This window comes from Gallus gallus, chromosome 5, assembly GCF_016699485.2.
Source record: "Gallus gallus isolate bGalGal1 chromosome 5, bGalGal1.mat.broiler.GRCg7b, whole genome shotgun sequence".
Classification (NCBI taxonomy): Eukaryota; Metazoa; Chordata; class Aves; order Galliformes; family Phasianidae; genus Gallus; species Gallus gallus.
In genome coordinates this window covers 52647561-52661583 of record NC_052536.1, presented here as the reverse complement: position 1 = coordinate 52661583, position 14023 = coordinate 52647561, and the positions used below count along the sequence as shown (strand labels likewise).

Below are 14023 nucleotides of genomic sequence, written 5' to 3'. Positions count from 1 at the left end.
TGTGTAAGTGTCAGTGAGCTCAGTTCAGTGGTAAGAAACATCCTTCACAGACAGGTAGATATTCTCCTGCAGTTTGGTGGACCTGGGAGCAGTCTTGTAACTGGAGCTACTAAAAGCTGAAACTGTAGCTCAGATATTGATCACTGCTATTCCTCTGCCTCCAGAAATTGCCATATCTCTAACAAATTCAAAATTGAGCAGTAAGAGAGGGAGGAATTATGTTCTTAAACTTGCCTAGATCACTGTGCACCTCACAGAATTCTGTCTGATTTTTTTTATCATTGTCTAAATGCACATTGCTTCAGGTGCTCTCTGTTTGTAAAAATATATGGCTGACTAAAACTTAGTATTTTCTGCAGCAAATAGGTCTTCACATACTTATCAGCTTAGTTGGTTGTTCACAGTAAATGTTTATGATTTTTGTGATTGATTTTAGATCTTAGCGTTAAGTATATTGAGTGAATATGTTTCAATGGCATGTTTTCTTCCCGTTCAAAGGAACAACAAGCACCTCTTTGTCAACTTGAAGACATGTTAAAGAAGATTTTGGGTTTAGCAGAAACTGTTAAACAAAACACTTCTTCACCAGGACAGAAGTATATTGAGGATGAGATTGAAACACTTCAGAGTGAACATAGGAGTCTTGAAGAAAAACTTGAAAATGTCAAGCAAAAGAAAGAAAATATTTTCAGTGAAGCCCTTGAGTTAAAAGATGATCTCATGGATGGAATACAGATGGAGAATAAGACAGATACAATGCTAAAAAGGGAGATGCAGATCACTTCAGATACTCCTAGTGCTGTAGAAGAGGGCACCACAACAGCAGAGTTAAGGGAGTGTTTGGAAATGCATAATGTGAGTATATTTCCTGACAGTAATGACAGTGGAGGATTGGTTAGAGAAACACCTGTCTCTCAAATGCCTTTTGTATATTTCATCCTATATTGCATCCTACTGTCTGTTCAAAACTGCAGCTTTCAATTCAAGCACAATCTGCATGTCATTAGACAAAGCCTCCTCTGGGGGGAAAATGTGTGTAGATATGAAAATTACAGATGTGCCTCTGCCAAAAAACCTTAGTCCTTTCTTTTGCAGTAATTTCAGAACTTAAGGAGTTTCTCTTATATCATTAAGACTTACTGAGAGCTGCAATACAATACTTTTCCTGTTTACATTTTTTTAATATATTCATTTTTTAAATATTAAAATATATTTACAGTAAAACAGGCTTTGTATTATATTTCTCTCAGGGTCAAGTTGTAATTGGGAGTGTATCAGAGAAAGAGAAGCAAAATGGTTTGCTTTTGGAAGAAAGCAGTGTGTTGTCAGACAGCCCATTACAGAGTATCCATCAAGGGAAGGACGGATACAGCCAAACTGCTCAGGTACCTGACGAATATGTTTTAATAGATGTCAGTGTGTATACATGTGTGTCTGTTCAATAGCAATGCCTATTCAATTCCTTAAAATTTATGGTCACACAGAGACATATTTTCCTCCCAAGATAAAAGGAAGGATACAGGCACAAAGTATATGGTAAGAGGTCATTAATCTGGAGCTTCTGGTCTCTAGATCACCTCAGGATAATTACACCATAAATAACTTCATCTGTGGAAAGCTGAAGGAGTAACCTGGTGAACTCCCTCATTCATCTGACCATCCAGTAATAGCAGTTGCAGACAGAGAGATGACCATTGAAATAACCACCCATACAGAAATTTCTGGAGAAGTAGAAATAGAAACTGTTTCATAGTTACTAAGGTCCTAGCAGACTGATCTGAGCAGGTTTCCCCAAGAGACTGTCTTCGGGTTGCCTCCATTCATTAAACTAAACTAAAGAACAGGTAGAAAGATGATGGAGTGCAGTGTTCTTTGGTAAGCTTGGATTTTGGACTGTGACTTTTACTGGTTGTAAACATTTTGTGTTTTTCAAAGCAGGAGGAAGCTGATAAAGAGAGCCCAGGTATGGACACATGTGATGGAGTCCAAGAGAACCTTCTGGACAGCGCAGAAGTGGAAAGGCGTCAGGATGATGTTGGTGCTGGAAGTGATGAAATAAGAAGGGAAACAAGTCCAGTGAAGGTAATTGGATATGAAACTGGAAAAAGGGATTTTATTTGAGGGTGTATGTATACACTTTTGTTGCAATGGGGATGATACTACTAATAAATAATAAAAACCTGATATTCTTACCTGATGTGTGATACACACAGATTAAGTATGCATTAAACTTCAGTATCCTTTCTTGTACATTTAAAATGTGCATGAAGGGATTGTTTTGTTACTGTGGGCTGCTACAAAGTGGCTTTCTGAGGATGTGATATTCCAAATCACCTGACTGCATAGTAATGCCTTTTAACCATTTTGTTTGAATGTTGTCTCTTTGCTCTAGTTTCTTTCATTTATTTAGATTTCTTCTTTACTGTGCATGTATGAAGTTACATTTGAAATGCTGTGTTCTCTTTTGTGCACCATGATAAAAGAGGAATTTTGACAAAGTAGAGATGGAGCTATGATGTGTGGGAGGAACTAAGTTCTTGTTGGAGACAAAATCTAATCCAGGGGTCTTGTTGCCATCATCACCTCCCTGAAAAGTTGTTATATTGATGATGGAGCCAGGTGCTTCTCAGTCCTTTAGTTTCTGCAAACTGCATGAGATGCTCAAGGCAGCGTAGCCATGACAAGATGGAGCACAGTGTGCACTCATGAACTCGCTGAGAACTGGGGTAAATTAGCTCGTTCTGGGCTGTGGGTGGACTGCTTTCAGTACATATCCTATCTGACTTGTAGCCAATAGCTTAGGTATCCCTTCAGCACAATTAAATTGCCAATTATGTGCTCTCCATCATGAGCGTACTGTAAGTATTTTCCATTTCTTATTTTGTGTAGGTGGCTCTGAATATCCTGCCTGGTAGCTTGTTATGTGCCTAAACACAGGCTGTCTACAGTGCAAGTGCAAGATTGGAAAAACCTAAACCTTTTAAAAATGCATTTGAGCCAGCATCCAGGGGTACACAGTTCAAGGTCCTTGCTTAGAATAATGAAACATGAACAGTGTAGATCACAGGAAGAACACTTGCAATCTGTAATTTTTCTCAAAAATTATAATAAAATTACAGCACTGCTTCTTCTAAGTGGTTTACTTTGCCATAAACTTGTACACAAAAATTTAGGAGATACAATTGTGGCTGACCTAATTTACCTGTAAGTGTGGGCTTCATAAATACGCTTCTCAAGCATTGTTATTACTATTCAGTACGTTTGATTAGGGCTTTTTTGTTACCTGTTTCTTTATGATGATGATTATTATTTTTTACAGCAAAAAGAGAAACCTGCTGATGTCAAGAATCAATCCTACAGAGAGGATGAGGATCAGGTTCAACAGAGTGTGTGCCTGAAGAGTCAAATCCTGAAGCCTGTAACAGCTGAGACAGATGGTCTGGAATCTGACCCCTCAGTTTCTACACATGAGGTAAAACATGTTCTGATATTTCAAGTTGCACTTGTCAGAGTTATTGGATTTTTGTTACAGAGGGCTCCAGCTGAAGTTCTGTTATAAATGAGGAGGCAATTACTGTCGCATAGAAATCAAGCTCATTGTGTATAATTCAGCTTCGGGTCCACAGTCATTTTGAACTTCATCTGAAATACTAGCCACAATTTTTTTTTTTTTTTTCCCAGTGGATCTGTTCAAAAGAGCAGTGTTGGTTTTCAGAACCATCATGATCAGTATTTTATATATAGGCCTTCTCTTTAAGTTGCTATTCGCTACAACGTTCCATGTTACTGTATTTAGCTTTGATAGTCTTTGCCATCATAAGGAAGGGAGATCAGAAAGCTGAAATCCAAAAGAAAATAAAACAGAGAAAGAAGAATTAATTGAAGTTGAAAGAATAATAAGGTACCTTAATAAATGGCATTACTAAGTGTATTCTTCTTTAAGAATAATGGTGTTTCAGCACAAATAGCCCTACTGAGAATTCCCTTTGCCCTGTGGTTATTTTCCTTGTTCGCCATGTCCTTAAGTTAAAGATGAAGCCAGATCCAGTTCTCATAGTTAAATCTATAGGCAAGTCTGCAGTTGACCTTTTCCATTGGCAAGTCGTAACTGGGACTTTGCATAGGGAAAGTGAAGTAGGTTATGCTGACTTCCTGCATGTCTAGATAAGAAAACGGGATATAGATTTTGGGCTACACTGTGGACAGAAGCCAGAATCATATTTGGCATGTATCCCCATAATTGACAGTTTCCTGCAGGCCTGCGCTGTGAAGAGCGAGTAGCGGAGCCCTGGGTTTATTCCTGACGAACAGCGCCTGCTTAGCAACCCCCATTCCTCTGCATTCTCAACTTTTCCTCTATCTCTCACCACCCAATGAGCTGAAAAACTTTGGAAAACATTAAAAGCAATGTGCAGGGAGACTGACACCATCTGTGTATCTCTATGTCCAGAAGAGCATGAGGAGAAGCTGAAAAGACCCATGTCTGCATACAGCAGAGAAGGGGAAGACAGCGTAGATAGACCTATGACTATGAGTTATCAGTAGGCAGAGATGGGTTCAAGTAAGATGTTACTTGAAGGAGATGATGTCAGAATTTCAAACTTTTGTGGAGGTTTCTCAGCTAATTGAACAGTGCTTGCAGGCCAGAATGACTTCAGAGGTGGGTGGTAGTGATGGGAGGGCCTCCTAGGAGGAAGCAAGAGCGGGATTTAGTCATGGCTTAAACATAGGAAGCCAAGCATTGCAGTCAGAAAACTTACCATTTTAGGACTTCTTCAGAAATAAACATACTGTTTTGCATTGCAGAAAGAAGGTGCAGCAGGAGTTGATGAGAAGGAACTACTTCCTGGAGTGCAAGCAAACACTGATTATTTTGAGGAGGAACAAAAGGTCAATGAGTTGAAAAATGAAGTGGCTGAGCTGGATATTGTGCTTATAAGTGAGCAACTGAAAGAGCTGGAGGTATGGAAATTGCAAAGCCATTCCTCATTGTTAATGTAGCGATACACTTACAGATGTATGATTCAGTTGGGCAGAACAAAATTGTTGCACATTATCTTGATTGAGGTTTGACTCTGTGGTTTAGACAGTTTGCGTAACAGATAATCTACAAACACTGTGCCTTAATTGCAAATAAGTCCACGTAAATACCAACTTTTGTACTAGGCTTCTGAAGTGTACTAGTAGATGCACCTGTGATTGCATGTGTACTTCTGTGATGTGTGCTCATTATGTGTAACCAAGGAAGCGTATGTACATGAATGTATCAGTATTCTGTGCTGAAGCTGAAAGTGGTTAAGATCTTCTGATCCTTTCTGTGGTGGGCTTGATTGTAGAATTTACAAACTGAACTGGAAACGTGGAAAGCAAAATCTTTGCGTCTGAGTCAAGAAACGTTACCTGATGCAACCGGATCAAATGGAGCAGAGCTGCGAACCCCAGAGCCTGTGGTGCCCTGCTGGGACAGGCTGCTTCAAGAACTGGATGCTGTTAAGGCAGTAAAGCAACAACAGTGCTGTTTGGTTAATGAGTACCAGAAAAATCTTTCTGCTGCTCAGTCCTCAATGAAAAATTTGGCAACAGAAAAAGATAACATAAAAATGTAAGTATAGTTGTGGGTTTCTGTTAATAGGCTGCAAACAAATATGGTCCTTAACTTAATGTTACTGATACAACTGACGTAGGCTGAATTCCATGCTATGCTTCAACAATGCTGAGACACGTTGTTTTATACATCTTATTAATGTTCGATAGAAAGAGAACTCTCACAGGTTTGTAAAGTGATGTTAAGACTGTACCTGGAGTCTTTAAACAGAATTATTTCTGGTGCTTCTCTATTGTAATCTCTTAGCAACATCTACTCATTTTTTGTTTTTAGGCAAAACAAAGAAGTGGTTGCTTTGCTAAATATCTATATGGATACCATATTAAAATATTTTTGCAAAATATGGCAGATCTGAAGTATTATTTTTTCTTTAAAATGAATTAGCTAGGAAATTGGAGCAATATTTCTTTTCAAGGACTCATCAGTTCTAATTTTTTGCCAAATTGAGTATCTCATAACTGAAAAATTAACTTAATTGGTAGAAAGAACACAGCAATAAATAACTGCAGTACCAATCCAAAGATACCAATGCATGCAAAGTATTTTGTACCTTTTATGAGTTAACCTTCAAAACATGGAACTGACCCATTGATCACAGTAAGGTAACACATTAATTAGAAATCTTAAAATGGTTTATAAAATTGTTGATTTGCAGCAAAGAGATTGAAAAGAATTGAATAAAAATGTAGCTGCTGGAGGTATTTTAGAAGTGAATTTCAAAATGCTTTTCGAAGTAAAAGACAAGTAGATGCCTTCCTCCAGATTAATCCTGAAGGAATGAGAATTTTGGAAGTTTTTATTTTAGCCAAATTTCTTCCTCAATTGTATAGCAATATAACTTGCTAATGGTTAATTCACTTAGAGATTACTTAGCAATATTCTTGATTTATAAAAAGAGAGACAACTTTTATTTTAGGAAATGGCAGATTCTCTTGTATATGCTGCTGTTTTAAAGAATACACGTTAGAATGTACCTTTACCTGCAGAGATATCTAGAAATAACTAACTCTGTATGGATAAGCAAGAAAGTCATATTGTTATGATTGTTAGGACACTTGTGTGAGAACATTAAGAAATTTATATATGTGAATGAAAGTGAATGAATCATTTTCTGTGTGACAAAACTCTCTTAGAATATGTGTAGTTCATATTGTTTTTCTTTTTTCGTTGCTTATATTTTTGGCAGGGGTCCTATGAATAACACAGTTCTTCTGGAGAAAATTAAGGCATGTGTACAGTCATTACACAAAGAAAGAGATGTTTTAAACCAGCTGAAAACTCAACAAGAGCTTTTGTCTCAGCATTTAACATGCATGGACAAAGTGTTAACTGCAAGCCAAATGAGGCAACTGGAGCAGTGGTGGCAGCACATGGAGCAGGCAGTACAAAAGAAGCATGATCAGGTGTTGGCAGAAATCAATGAATTTAACACGCTGATGGATAAAGCACAGGATATTCAGAGATTGATACAAGAACAGTATTTGCAAACAGAGTCGTGTTCCTCAGCCGGAGAAAAAGCCAAATGCCCCATAATTTGGACCACAGAGTTACAGAACATTAAACACGGTCTTTCCCTGTTAAAAAGAAAGATAGAACTGCAAATGAAAAGAATTTGGAGTGATGAAGAAAAGGTAGCTTTGGAGAGCTGTATACAGGATTTGCAGAGCAAACTGGAAGCTTTATCAGAGCAACATACTCCTCAAGATGATGTTCGGATCGCTGGGCCTGCTGTGAAGAAACAAGACATAATGAAAAAGCTGAAAGAAAATATTTCATGGGTCCAAGAGTCACTGTCCTCTCTTGATCAGAAAGCAGCACTTTTCCCCTGCGATGTTAAATCACAGATCAGAAGTTGTGAGCTTATGAGGAATGAAGTTCTAGACAGAGAGCCTGTGATTGAAACACTGGGTAATGAGCTCCAGCACATCATTCCCAACTTGAAGCCAGAGGAGATCTCTGATATGACTTCCCTCCTACAAGCATTACAGAATTCATACGAGGCTCTTGTTTTAAAATCTGTTGAAAGATTACAGCGCCTAGAGCTTCAGCTGGAAGAGAGGCAAAGACTTATTGCAGAAGTAGAAAAAGTTCACTGTCAGCTTCGAAATGCAGAGACACTTGGCAGGCCTGACGTGAACCAAGCCAGCACATGCTCAGAATTAATCAGTCAACAGGACATTTTAAAGGAGATTTTAAAGGACATACAAGAGATTGAAGGGCTTATCTCATCCCATTGTGAAGGGAGTCAGATGACAGCTGGGGAACTGAGTCTATCTGAACAGTTATTTTTGATTGACCAATTAAGAAGTCTGAAAAATAGAGCAAGGAAGACACAGAGGCAAATTCAGAGTAAATGTCATGAAGTGGGGAAAAAAATAGCAGCCTACAGAGAGTTTGCAGAAGGAATAAAGTCATTGCAACAGGATCTCGGTGATCTACAGTGTAGTGAATTGAAAATGGAAGAAGAACTAACAGAGGCCACGGAAGAAGTAAAGAATAAATGCAGAGCACTTAAAGAAAAAGTAGTATCTTTTCAGTCTAATTTGTCACAAATAATGAAGTTCAAAGAAATCTTTGAATGCATAGGTCTAAATTGGGATTCATTCCAGCTGGATGAATTGCATGAATTGCAAACTCAATTTTTTAGAATTAAAAATAAAATTAAAGGGAAGATGACACATTTTGATAATGTTATTTGGGAATGTGATAAGTTTTATGCATTGCTTAATGAAATCCGGACTATGATGTCTGCTGTAAGGAAAGAAGCAAAGATATTAAATGATAGGTCTAATTCTTCTCCTACTGAGAGTCTTATATCTGCACAGATTTTACTTCAGACAATTCAACAAATTTTGAACTTAATCCAGGAGGTAGCAAATCAAATAAGCAAGAATGAGGCTTTTCACACGCTATTCAAAGAATCAAAGAGGCAAGAAATAAAGAGCCTGGAGAAAGATGTTGAGGAATTGAGTCAGTTTCTTCAAAACTTGGTCTCTAGTCTCCAGTGTGAAAACAAGGAAGATATCCAGAATGTGGCAGAGCATCTATCCCATGCCATAAAGCATGTTCAGTTAGAGCTCCAGCAGCCACTGCTAGTAGACATGAAAATGATGCAATATGAAAAGATGCGATGGGAATCAATTCAGAATATGATGTCAGAAGAGTTTTCTGCTATTAAATGTATAATGGAAAAAGAGAGGGAAAGTCAAGGAGAAAAATCACTTGCTGCAGATGTAGAAACAAAATTAAGAAAGCTGGCAGATCACGAAATACAACTGAAGACAGACATTGCTGCCCGTGTTGTAAGTATATTTAATAAAAGTGTATGTCCATGTCTATAATGAAACCTATGATTGTTATGTCCTGCCATTCTTTACTCCAGACTTTTCCAGAGTAGCTCCCTTATACCCCCTGTCCCTTTGTTTGAAGGCAATCAGCACCTCTCTATGGCCACATGGGTAATAGAGGGCATTTGCTCTATGAGTTTGGGTCCTGAAGACAACCATATATGAAATTCTGAGAAGGCCATCTGGCCATCCAGAGGAGTACAGCAGACTTTCTTGATTGTTCTTTTGTCTTTCAAACACTTTCAGTCTGCTCTGGAGGAGGCATGTAAGGCTGGTGAGCTTTACACCAAAGCTGTTGAGAGGGCTGCCAAGTTCCTTGAGGACTGTGAAGCTCAAGTTTGTTCTGCTGCAGTAGAGCTCAGTAGTTCAGAGGACACCTATCAAACCCCACCGTGGAAACAAGAAGAGTTTGACTCTGCAAAGGCTGACATAGAGCAGTTGTACTCCAAGCTGAAAAACCTACTGAAACCAGAAGACAAAATATGTCTGGAAAATACTTTAAGAGAACTAGTCAATAAAAGTTTGGCATTAAAAGAGAAGATTCAGAGAAACGAGGCTGACAAACAGAGGTAGGTTCATGTTCTTAGGTCATATTCCTACCTATGACAAAAAATGCAGTTTTATTTCTTCTCTTATAGGTAATTCAGCAGAAAGAACTGTAAACAACTATGTTGTTCCTAGGTGTGACTTTAATGGAAGGAAAATTAACAGATAATAATTGTATTTCTAAAAGAAATGTTTGAAAAGAATGGAGACTTAAGGGAAGACAGACAATTCTTTCAAGCAGCTCTTGCTGATGCACTTTATATTCTTACCTTTTATATATACCATTATATATATATTATACCATTAAATATATTCTTTATATTTCTTTACCACTGGGATATTTGTACCTGTACCTCTTTAGGTACTAAATACTAATTAATACTAAATTAATTAAAATTAAATACTAATTGAAAATAATTTGCCAAATAATTAGTAAGAACTGCTAGTTTATAAGATTTTTTTCTTTTTTGCTTCTTATTCTAGTGGGTGTTATGCTTGAAGCAACAATCAATCATAACAAATTATAATTGGTCTTGTAATTGTTTACTGCAGATATTTGGAAAAATACAAAAGCTATTCCAAATGCAAAGATAAAGTGCGTGATGATCTTCACAATCTGGGAAAGATGCTTGGGCAGTCTTTATCCCAAATACCAATGTCTTATAAGGAAGCTTTGGAGAACTTACAGGAATGCAAGGTAAGAGAGGATCTGAAGAACTTGAAAAACTCATGCAAAACTGTCATGCATTTATGCAGGGCATATGATATCAGAGTAGTAAGAAATGCAGTTATCTTATATTTATGTATATACTGAGCCACAACATGTTTTTAGGTATCTATAAGTAGACTGGATTATAATATGCCATGTAAAATGAGTACATATGATTGCTGTAAAAATCAAACATTACCTGTATTTTAGTTGGTGTTGCCTTTCTGTTTGAATTCCTCATTGCTGCTTTGCCTGCCTGACCTGGACTGATCAGATTTCTCAAACTGCTGTTATTTTCCCTCAGATGGGAAAGTCAGAGTTCTTCTACTTCCCCATCTAGGACTCTCTTGTTTTCTCCTCACCATACCTCTGCTACAATGAACCTTTCTGCTGACTTGCATTACTCATCGTATTACAGACTCTTCATATTGTGTGTCTGTAACTAGAGCCCATTCATTTCCCTTCCAAATAACCATGAAGGAAAAGCAACCTAATTTCTTCTGTGTGCTGTTCTTCTGATTGTTTTGCTTGCTTTGTTTCCCTTTTCTCCATAGTCTTAGCCAATACAGAATTCCCTCACTAAAACTCTATTTAGCCAGCTCGGTGGAGTGATTGCCATTTTAATAGAGGATTCTAATCACGTTACTGAATGCTTCATTAACACTTCTGATAGGCTGTATTTATTTATTTGCTTATTTATTTTTGCATAAGATTTTAGTCTCCAACATTGACTCGGCTGAAGATGATCTTGTGAAGCTAAGGCAGGTCTCAGGAGAGCTGATGAGATTATGCAAGGGAAGTGACAGGGCCCTGGGCAGGATTGTAACAGCACTGTGGGAAAATTGGCTGGGTTTGCTTGAGGCAGCAAAAGAGCTGGAAATCAACTGTGAAGAACTAAAACAAGAATGGAAGTTCATCAATGAGGAGGTGAGTTGCCTAACAAACAGTAAGTTTTGAGGAATGTGATAGAACTGAGACTCTCAGATAGTAAATCTACCTGTGCAGGGCTGAGATCAATACAGAACATCATTTTTTATTCCGCACTGATCAGCCAGTTACCTCCAGACTTTCTTGAACCTGGAGTCAGAAATGATGGGGGTGTTTACAGCGTGCATTGTCTGAACCCAGCATGACTCTGTGTGTGGCTGTGTTCTTTGTAAATGCAAACTCAAATGTTTTGGCACCCATCAGAGGTTCAAGCATTCTGGATATGCAGTTCCTACTGTTTAGTTATACATTTGAGCAAATAAATAATATAATTTAAGTTGATGAATTAAAAAAGCACTTGAGCTCATTCTTTGGCATGATGTTTACTTAGCTGGAACGAGAAGCAATAATTCTTGATAAGCTCCAGGAAGAACAGCCAGAAAGTCTTAAAGAAAAAGAAAAAGCCACCAGAGAGGAACTGGTAGAATTACTGGATTCTGTGTATGCATTTGAGGAAAACATCAGCAGGCAGCAGCTCCTCTTACTCTTGCTTCTTCACCGAATAAGGAACATCTTGAATACATCTGAAAACGTGGAGGCAGAAACTGCCCTTCCTACCTTATGTGAGATAAAGACAATGCAAGACCGCTGTAAAAAGTAAGTGGTGCAAAAGTTTGGTGGAAATTATAACACATGATTACCTATAAGTGCAGCATTTAATTAGATATTGAAGAATATGTGAAAGATGTACTGGACTTGAAAAAGATAATCTACTGAGTCACGCTAGTGCTCCATCTAATCCATCTGCTATCTTCAGAATGGGCAATGGGAGATACTAGTTGGGGGGGAAGACTTGAGCCTGATCATGTCATGTGTGGGCTGCAATTCAAATGTAGAAGAAAACATTAGGGTTCATGATTGATTTTGGAAGCTCGAAGCTCTTATGAACTTGAATAAGATGTGCAAATCATCTACTCTTCTGAAAGTCAGACCTTGCATATTTTACACAATGTAACTTTTACCTTAATTAGTGCCTTAATGAATGTTTAAGATTTACCTCAAATGTTTTTTGCAAATCTGAGATTACAATCACCCTTCTGCATGCTTACTTTTTTACATGGAAATCTTTGTTAATGTCTTTCTTCTCTGCCATGGCTTTCAGACTCTGAGATTGTGAACTGTTTTCTGGAGCATCATTTCTGGTTAAATAGCCATGCTGTCTGTTTTGATCTCTTGTTTATACTTAGCAGTATCTGAAGACTCACTTTCAAAGAAATTGAAGCCATAAAGGGCAGACACTCAGAGATTTAATTACGTAAATAATATGAAAATACAAGCAAGTGTTCTTGATATTTACAAAAAAATCTGCACTAAGTATGCTCTGATAGCTTCTACTCAGTGTAAAATCTAACAGAATATTCTTGCTGGAAACCTGTCATAGGTTGTATGAAAAGACTCAAGACCATAAGAATTTGGTACAGTCTGAGATTCAAGAGAGGAACAAGATCATTGAAGAAATAAATGCTGTGAAAAATGCATTACAAAATGCTCTATCTGTGCTATCCCAAGATGCTGTTGGAAAGGCAGCACAGCTAAAGGTTAGTAGTTGCTCTGTGACTCTGTGGGAATCTTTGGAATATATTCTCTTTTATGTTGGGGCTTGAAATCGCTCCAAATAAAATTAGTTGCAAAGTATGTATATCCATATGCACAGTGAGTTAAAGAGAATGAGTTTGGCTCAACGGGATGCAACTGGCCTGCCCTGGAATTGGTTTGCACTCTTCTTCCTTTACTAGCTCAGTTAGCAGAAGCCTTCATAGACCGCTAGGAGATTCACAACCAGTTGCATGCCTATTGGGAAGGTCTGCTTAGTGTATACCCTGTGCATTTTCCTCCTCTGCATACCTAATCAGGACAGCTTCAAATGCTCTAGATCTGATATTCCACATAAGTCAATTAATCTGGTAACTGCTTTTTAGAAGTCAAATTGTGATCAGGACCACGGTCCCCACCAGCCTTAACTCTGCACCAATCCAGTACGTTTTTTAAATACACTTCTATCATTTCTGTATATTTTTGTTAGCCTTCTTTGAATACTGGACTTTACAAAATATTATTCCTAACAGTTCCAGAATCTGGATTTATATGCATATATTTATTATTTCAGTTATATTAATTTTGATCTAGTGTTATTTGATTTATATTATCTTAATTTTTAGATCTTGATGTAGTTTTGATTTTGAATTATATTAAAGTTATTTTTAAACTTCAGAACATTATCATTTATTTATTCTAGCTTACTAAGGTCTGTAGAGAATTTGAGCTCTGTCACACTAATCCCCTAGGAAGGAAAAGTGATGGTTTTAGCAGTCAACTGCTTTCCAACTAACCAACCTGTGAGATGTGGGTGTGCATTTGTATACAGAAACCAGTTTGCAGAGACGTGCTTTGGACATTTTCCTTTGGATGCTGGTGTTGTAGCTGGTAATGTAACTGATTCTTGCAAATTCAAGTTAGGGAATCCATAAAGTCCTGTAAATACTGGCATAGTGTTAATCGGTACAACGGCTTACTTTGCTGTAGAATTAGGCACACAGCTGTTCATGGTTTCATTTTATTTATTTATTTCTATTTATTTCAGAGACCGTTGTCTTGAGTTGGCAGGAAATAAATCAATTTCAGACTCTCACGTACATCTTATGTGAACTGTGTTTGTATGAGAGAAAAGATTCCCATGGAAAGACTGGGAGTTAATGGATAAAAAGGGCGTTAATTTTAATGCTTGGTGGGAGCTCTTTGCCCAATAACATCATTAACATTTGAGTTTCTCGAATAGCTGAATACTGAGAAAAAGGAACCATGAAGCAGAACTTTCCAACTTGAAACTCT

General features: G+C 37.6%; 1 protein-coding gene across 9 annotated transcripts in view; it reads left to right on the top strand.

Annotated features, from left to right (window-relative positions):
• The window catches only part of SYNE2 (spectrin repeat containing nuclear envelope protein 2), a 173918-nt gene that overhangs the window by 70084 nt on the left and 89811 nt on the right, over positions 1 to 14023 (top strand). For 6 of the 9 annotated variants that reach the window (XM_015287885.4, XM_015287886.4, XM_015287884.4 and 3 more), the window contains exons 44-55: positions 499 to 855; positions 1251 to 1385; positions 1936 to 2082; positions 3320 to 3472; positions 4807 to 4962; positions 5337 to 5602; positions 6792 to 8907; positions 9199 to 9521; positions 10051 to 10195; positions 10919 to 11134; positions 11526 to 11791; positions 12576 to 12732. In XM_015287885.4, coding sequence (XP_015143371.2) covers positions 499 to 855; positions 1251 to 1385; positions 1936 to 2082; positions 3320 to 3472; positions 4807 to 4962; positions 5337 to 5602; positions 6792 to 8907; positions 9199 to 9521; positions 10051 to 10195; positions 10919 to 11134; positions 11526 to 11791; positions 12576 to 12732 — 4437 coding nt within the window. The remainder of the gene's footprint in view (positions 1 to 498; positions 856 to 1250; positions 1386 to 1935; positions 2083 to 3319; positions 3473 to 4806; positions 4963 to 5336; positions 5603 to 6791; positions 8908 to 9198; positions 9522 to 10050; positions 10196 to 10918; positions 11135 to 11525; positions 11792 to 12575; positions 12733 to 14023) is intronic. The other 3 variants (XM_040701588.2, XM_015287883.4, XM_015287888.4) reach the window with 2 other exon arrangements.